Source organism: Sciurus vulgaris (assembly GCF_902686455.1).
Source record: "Sciurus vulgaris genome assembly, chromosome: 5".
Classification (NCBI taxonomy): Eukaryota; Metazoa; Chordata; class Mammalia; order Rodentia; family Sciuridae; genus Sciurus; species Sciurus vulgaris.
This window is the reverse complement of record NC_136465.1, coordinates 164,226,833-164,234,406: the sequence shown is the minus strand read 5'-3', so window position 1 is coordinate 164,234,406 and position 7,574 is coordinate 164,226,833. Positions and strand designations below refer to the sequence as shown.

General features: G+C 54.4%; 1 protein-coding gene across 2 annotated transcripts in view; it reads right to left on the bottom strand.

The window, feature by feature from the left end:
• Positions 1-215: 215 nt before the first annotated feature.
• The window catches only part of CHST11 (carbohydrate sulfotransferase 11), a gene marked incomplete at its 3' end in the record, with an annotated part of 251,388 nt that continues 244,029 nt past the window's right edge, over positions 216-7,574 (bottom strand). For both annotated transcript variants that reach the window (XM_079140445.1, XM_079140444.1), the window contains exon 3: positions 216-1,070. In XM_079140445.1, coding sequence (XP_078996571.1) covers positions 216-1,070 — 855 coding nt within the window. The remainder of the gene's footprint in view (positions 1,071-7,574) is intronic.

The window sequence follows — 7,574 nt, the reverse complement described above, 5'->3', positions numbered from 1 at the left end:
CAATCCACCCTATTCCCCTGCAAAGACAGCGGTCCTTCCCTTCGAAGGATTTTAAATAATTCTCACTATGCTGCTCGCAGCATGTTCCCCAAAGAAATATTAATTTACAAAATAACCCAATATCCATATAATTCTTTTGACAAATAAAAATCTTAAATTAAAAAGCATGATTCTCTCTCCCTCTCCCCGCCCCCACCCCCGGCCCCACCCGCCCCTTATTCCAATTTCAGGTAGCTTGGCACTGAGTAATTGAACATTAAAAAATCGAGTTTGTAGACTTCGTAGAGCTGCGTTTGGTGCTCTGAGCTGATGTTCTGGAAGAACTCTGTGGTCATTTCGTCAGTAGTTCTGGTGGACTTGGCGTAGGTGGGGAACTTCAGGTAGCTGCTCACGCCCGCCAGCTGCAGGACGTAATTGGAGTCCTCCTCCAGGGTCTCGTACTTGCCCACGAGGTCGTAGCGGATGTGGCAGGGGTGGCAGAGCGAGTAGACCGTCTGCCAGTGCTCGTTAAAGGGCTCCTCGCGCTGGGTGTGCGGGTCGATCAGGTAGGCCACGAACTCCTCGAACTTGACGTCGTCGCCCTTGCGCAGCGCCTCCTGCGTGGCGTTCTTGCGCTGGCGCTTGATGATCTTGGTGCCGTAGCGCTTGTGGAAGGACGTGTTGTACTTCTGCGTGAACTTGTTGCGGTAGGCGGACACCAGCCTCTCGAAGGGCTCGCGGACGAACAGGAACTTCATGTAGCTTTTCAAGCGGTGGTTGATCTCGGGGATGCTGTACTGGTTGAGGGTCTTCAGGTTGGCCGACACGTGCGCCTCGTTGGCCGGGATCTCCATGGGGTCGCTGTACTTGCCCCGCCCGCTCAGGACCATCATCAGCCGCTTCCAGTTGGTGCACGCCACCTTGGGGACGTAGCAGTAGATGAGCTCGTGGTCCTCATCCACCACCAGGTGCTTCAGGTCGTTGGGGGTCAGCACGCGCCGCTTGCGACTCATGGCGCTGTTGGCCCGGCACGTGTCTGTCACCTGGTCCCGCCTCATCTGGTGCAGGACGGCGGTGTTGGAGAGCTCCAGCTGCAGAGGGGACACAAGAGGAGAGAGAGCTCAGCGCGTCTGGAACGTCTCCACTTGGCTACTCCGAGTGCATCTAGACCTCCCAGGTACAGGAAGCTGCTCAGAGCCAGGAGGAGGCCTAACCCAAGCTGGCACAGAGCCGGCAGCTCAGGAGAGGCAGAGGGGACTGCCCGGGGCCTGTCTGTGCTCCTCTGAGTTCCAAGAACAAAAGTTTCTCCCATGGGCTGTGCGCGCCCGTCTGTGCCAGTGCTCTGGACGAGGAGCCGGGAGACCACCATGCCTGTGCTGTGCCATCTTGGTCTCCAGTTCCCAGGGATTCAGGGCCCTGTGTGGAGTGGTAATACCCTGTTGTAAGCTCAGGGCCACAGCACTACCCAACAGCTCTCAAAAGGGCGTGCTGGCCCTTCTTCTAAACAGAAGAGGACTCGTTAATTGTGCTTAAAGTCGCGGACAAACTGGGGCACCAGGCTGTGGGATGGCTGTCCTGGAGCTGCGGGTGATGTGGTGTGCTGGTTTCCTCCCTGTCCCAAGAGTCCGCACTCACATACTGGTCTGCTGACCCTCTCCACATCCAGCACCAATCTGCTTTTCCAGACTCATCCCGACCCCCGCCCTTCATCACCGAAGGGCGCTCCTGGAAAACCCATTTTCCCTGTTGCCCCGAGAATTCCCCGGGCTGGGTCCAGGGTGGTGAACCGGTACACATTCTTTTATGAAAGAAGAAACAAGAAATCTAAGAGAGAAGGTCAGGAATCTCAAAGATGGATCTCGCCGACACTATAGTTTTGCCACAGGTCAGTCCTAGGTCGCTGAATTCAATTAATATTTATTTTGAATAGAAAAACTCTGACCTCTGCAATTCCTACTACCTAGCAGATGTATCCATCACCTTAAGAGGAGCATTCATGGGCAACTTGGGCTATTAAGCAATGCCATTAAGAAGAAAAAAGTCCTTACAGGAAACGGAAAGACTAGGAAGAAAGCAGGGCCTATCCATTTTGCCATCTTAGGATAATTTTAAAGGCAATAAATTCCTAAGATGAGCAGAAGAATGAGGGGGTCCAGTCCCCCCCCTCCAGTTCTTTCCAGTTGAAGACAATTTTCTGGGCATCTGGATCCCCAGGGATGCTGTGCTTCAGTTAATATGGCATCTGGGCCACAGAGTCAGGGAATATGGAACCCAGACATGGTGGCCCTTTCCTTCCAATCCCTCCGATCACAGAAGCAGAAAATAATTCAATGGGGCTTTGAAATGTGGCATCTGCGGTTTTTTTCTCGTAGAGCACCTGCCACAGCAAGGTCCACGTGACCTCCCTCAGGGAGACTGGAGGCCTGGGGCCAGAGAGCTTCTCCAACCGCAGCCATGTCCAGAGGAAACTCACCTGGGCCACGAGCAAATAAAAACAAATTAAAATAGTTTTTAAATTTTCACACCATTTCAGAATAGTCTTGATTGGAATGCTTAAGAATACATCGTCACTAAACTCTGCACAGATGTAAGGCTAGGTATCCAACGGCAAGACCTGCACAAAGCGAACATTCAGATGAACTCCGTCAGCACAGCGGACGATGAATGGGAAGCGAAGTCCTGTGTGATCCTTGTGGCGCTTGCTGGTGGCTCTGGGCAGGCCCTCTGGGCACAGAATCCCTGCTACTGTGCTGTATGACCACTCAGGGTTTCTAGCAGCTTCTCATTCCTACTTATTCCAACACCCAGCACCTTGTAACTTCAATTTCTAAGCCAGGCCGCTTCCATGTTCCCTGTCTATAGACCCCTTTCATATATGCCTGTCAATCAAGGAGCCCACTGAGACACTTCCAGAGATCACAGAGCCTACAAAAAGGTGGTTTGTATTTAGCAGGTCAGTGCTTCCTTCCACACCCGTGTCATTCTCCCCCGGGGCTCAATAATAAGTATCGACAATACCGCACGCTAGTGGCTCTCCAGCTTTAGATGCACGGAAGTCACATAAAGCAGTTTGCTGGATTCCATTCCCAGAGTTGATGAGTCAGCAGGTTGGGTTCAGGGCTTGAGAACCTGCATTTCTAGCAGGTTCCCTGTGTGTTAGTCTGCTACGGCAGCCACACCACAGACTCTGGGGCTTAAACAACAGAAAGGCGTTCTCTCAGTTTCAGAGGCTAAAGTCCAAGGTCAAGGTGCTGGGCAGGGTTGGTGTTCCCTGAGGGCTCTCTCCTGGGTCCAAAGATGACTGCTCATCTTCCTGCCTCTTCACATACCCTCCCTTGTGCAGGTGCCCACTGGGGTCTCTTGTTATAAGGGCTAGAGCCCTGGCCAAACAGCCTCGTTTTTATTTAATCACCTCTTTAACGACATCTCCAACCACAGTGGCATTCTGAGATACATGGGGGTTGAGAATTTGACATGAATTTGGGGGAATCCCTAACACCAGGGGGTGCTGATGCTGATGGTCCAGCCACCAACTTTGGAACCACATTTATACTATGCGGAAATGACTATAATCTAACATCTCTCACCAGTTCACAGCTATTCTTAATTACAGAACACAGAATCCAGGTTCGCCATCTGCTGCCAGGAGGCTCCGAGACGTACCCCGCCCCCAGCCTCCAGATCCGTTCCTCTCCCTCTGATCTCCCCAAAGTACCCATTAGGTCAGGGGAGGGCTGATTCTCGGAAACCGTGGACATGGCTCTGGGCTCTGGGCTGTGTCCTGTGTTCTCCTTGCGATGTCTATTTTTAATTTGGACATTTAAAAAAGGCAACTATAATTACTTTAAGTACCAAATATAGGGATTGTTGGACAAAGTCTTTAAAATTTTACTACGTTTCATCTTAAAAGGATGAAGAGCTGGTTTCCCTTAAATTAAAACATCTTCTGTGATGTTTGCAACCTCCCTCAGATGCGAGACCCACACGGAAGGGAGATTCGTTGCCCATTTTACTGCCTCGGGTAGGGGAGGTGCAGGGAAATGGAAATCCAGAGAAAGAGATAAATCTGGACGCTTTCGGTCACTGGGGTCGTATGAATCTGCCTTTAACTGGGCCCAGCCTCAGTTTCTCTATTTGAAAATCTGAATATTTCTGATGTACTGCTTTCATTTGTCATTTTAGAACTGGGGGAAGGAAGAGAACCCATTGAGCTGATTTGCTCTATGACATTTCCTTCTGGTCCAGCAATTCTTAAACTCAGGGAAAGGGTTGGTCACCAGGACTTACTATAGAAACCACAGCTGCAGCAAGAGAGAGGCACACCTTTCCACAGCTACCATTTTACTGAGCATCTACTATGTTCCAGTCATGGTTAATCCTCACACTTTATGAGGCAGGTATCACTAGTACTCCCAATTTATACACGGGGCAACCGAGGTGGGGGGATAAGTAACCTGCTGAAGTTCAGAGAGCTAGAAACTGGGGCTGGGGTTTGAATCCAGGCAGACTGTGCTCAGAGACCCAGCTGGGAGTTCCCATCTCCAGGACAGCCAGTGGAGCTGGGGGCTCACTCTGGTAGCTGACTGCGATCATAGGGGAGCATCGAACACTTCTGAGGCTGGGGTCTCCCCAGAGCAGATGTAATTGCTCCAGTTTTTGTCAGTTCTTTGGGATCCCAGGGCTGCTCTGGCAGGGAGCACAGCTTTGGAGGTCCAATGCTGGTGGCTGTAAACTAAAGTAGAGGTTTGGACTGAGCGGGGACCGGTGTGTGATCCTGGGACGGTTTCACTGTCTCTGGCCGGGCTGGGATTGCCTGAGGGCCACCACCGGGAGCCTTCCCCTGGCATTCCACGATAGTAAGGGTTGCCCTATTGAGCCCCTGATGCACCGAAGCCAAGTGCCCCTCCTCAGCTGAAGGGCCCCAGAACCAACTACAGAAAAAGCCAGGTGGAACCAGTTAGGCTAGGGACATCCCCAAGCGCAACCAGGAAAACTCATGATCAGTGTGGCTACTAAGAGAAACCTCTGGTCGGATGTGGTGGCCCATGCCTGTAATCCCTGCGACTCGGGAGGCTGAGGCAGGAGGATCACAAGTTCAAAGCCAGCCTCAGCAACTTAGTGAGGCCCTAAGCAACTCAGCGAGACCCTGTCTCTAACTAAAATATTTTAAAAGGGTTGGGGATGTGGCTCAGTGATTAAGCACCCTGGGGTTCAACCCCCAGTACCAAGAAGAGTGAGAGAGAAAGAGAAAGAGAGAGAGAGAGAGAGAAACCTTTGGGGCCTCAGTTCCCCGGTCTCAGTTCCCTCTCCTTCTGATCCACTTATCACAACTTTTGCTGGTCTCTTCCTTCTGGATCTTTAAGAGGACAGAGGGCAGAGGGGAGAGGGCAGATTTTTTTCTTTTTTGGTGGTGTTGGGAAAGGAACAAGGGCCTCCTGTACGCTAAGCGACATTCTACCACTCGGTTACACCCCCAAGCCCCGCAGCAGATGGCTTCCATTTTCCTGGTTCATCGTTACAGTCCTAGTGCCTGGCACACGGTAGACACTCCAGGATTGGTCAAGGGAAGGAAGGATTGAGTGCGCACGGATGACGGACAGCTGACAGCCCTGGCGGCTGCCGAGGCTCACGGGTTCCCGAGCCTCCACCTCACCCGCCCCCTCTTCCCACGCAGGGCCCTGGCACGGAGCTCAGCCCCAGCCCAGAGGTGGACGCCAAGATACGCAGCTGGGCTCTTGGCCGGGGTGGAAATGGCCGGGCCGGCGGCAGCCCTGGAGAAGGGAGGATGCTGGCGCTGCCCACCCATTGGGTGAGGCCAGGCGAGAGGAAGGGAACCAAATGCTGGGCCGCGGGGGCGCCCGGGCTGCCCACCGGGCGCTTGGCGAGAGGCTGGTGCCCGGCTCCCTCCCGGCGGCCAGGTGCAGCTGGAAGAGCCTTATTTACATCTCAGGGCCTCTGTCTGGGCTTCCGGAGGCCTGGGGGTGCGGAAGGGGATGGGGCTGCTGCCAAGTGGGCCCTGGGATGAATGGTGGCCTGGAGCAGGGACAATGGTGAGGAGGGACGCTGCTCTCGCGCTGCTCGGAAGGCTGGATTTCCTGGGAAATCAGAAGTCAGAGGGGTAGGCGGGCCTGCACCTGCTGGCCGGCTTCGGGCTCTCAGGGTCACTGCTGGCAGGAGGGAGGGAGGAGGCTCCCCTCCCCCTCCCCCACCTCGGGGCCTCCCAGAGAGGGACCCTCTCAGGCAGAGGGTCCCCCCACTTCTCCAGCTAGCTTCAAGGGCTCTCTCTTGACTCTCTTTCCAGCATATTCTACTTACATTTTGCCCAAGTCACTTGACCTCCTCCGGCCTTAGTTTCCCCATCTGTGAACTGGGCACAGTAAGAGTGCCTACTTCTCAGGGTGGTTTGAAGGATGGGGAGCCCACAGGGAAGGCACTTGGCACAGTGCCCGGCACACCGCGGGCGCTCAGGAAGTAGCAGCTATCCTCATAAACATCACGGAGGGTCCTTTTGTAAGTGGCTGGCAGTACAGTCTGCAGGTCACTCTGCCTGACGGCAGTTCTCAATCTGCTGTGGGTAAAGTATGGGTTCTCAGATGCCACCCCGAGCAAGTCGGCTCGGTGGGCCTGGGGGCCAGGGTGCCTGGCCTTGACCGCTGCCTGGTCGTGGTCCCACCAAGCCAATGCTGGGGCTGGTGGCCTCTGTTCCACTCGGAGAACTGCTGACTTGGCGATGCTTTTTACCTGGGCAGACTCTGCCATTAATGTCAAGTACATCTGTCATCTGTGCACAATGCCTGATCCGGGGAGAGTCAGTATCCTGCTGACGGAGGAGACAGTTGTGACTGGCAGGACCTTGATGGGCAGCTGTTAAGGAGGCTGGAGGTCAAAGGAGCCCTAGCTGTGGAAAGACCAGCCACCAACGTGTGCTCACCAACGGCAAGGCACAGGTGGAGTGTCAGAGCAAGTGGGCGACGGAGTGAGCGGCGCCCGAGGGTCGATTGATTTCTTCATAAAGGAGCAAGTTCCGCGAGATCCCACTTCCCCACTGTCCAAAGGGACCTGGGCCACTCCCTGGGGCTTTCATTTCTGCAGCTCGTATATTCCTGGAGAGGGGACGGTAGCCTTCTGCCCAGAGGAAAGCGGGCACGACTCTGAAGATGGGCTCCAAAGCCTCACCCCGCCCTGCCCCTCTTCTCCACCCTTGGTCCCCAGGGGCCATTTCCCCACCGTCACCCAGGCCCCTGTGTCTCAGGCTCGCAGTCCCCATCCCAGGCACATCACCATGAATGGTGTGGGTTCAACTCATGTCCCGCCTGGGGGCTGCTGGGGTGGGTGGCGGGTATCTGACGGGTTCCAGGCACGAGGTGCCCAGTACCCGCAGGACTCACGAGGGTGATCAGCTTTATGCCAACACGTTAACGTCCTTCAGTACTAAGATTTGTCTGTCTGTCAGTTCATGGCCTTTTTCAGGAAGGACGACCCATTTACAGTCCTAATGACGGCGGAGCAGGAGGCCACCAGGCACGCTATAGGGACAAGCCATCAGAACCCACCAGCTGTTGGCTGAGGAGCCTACACACCTGGGGACACACAGG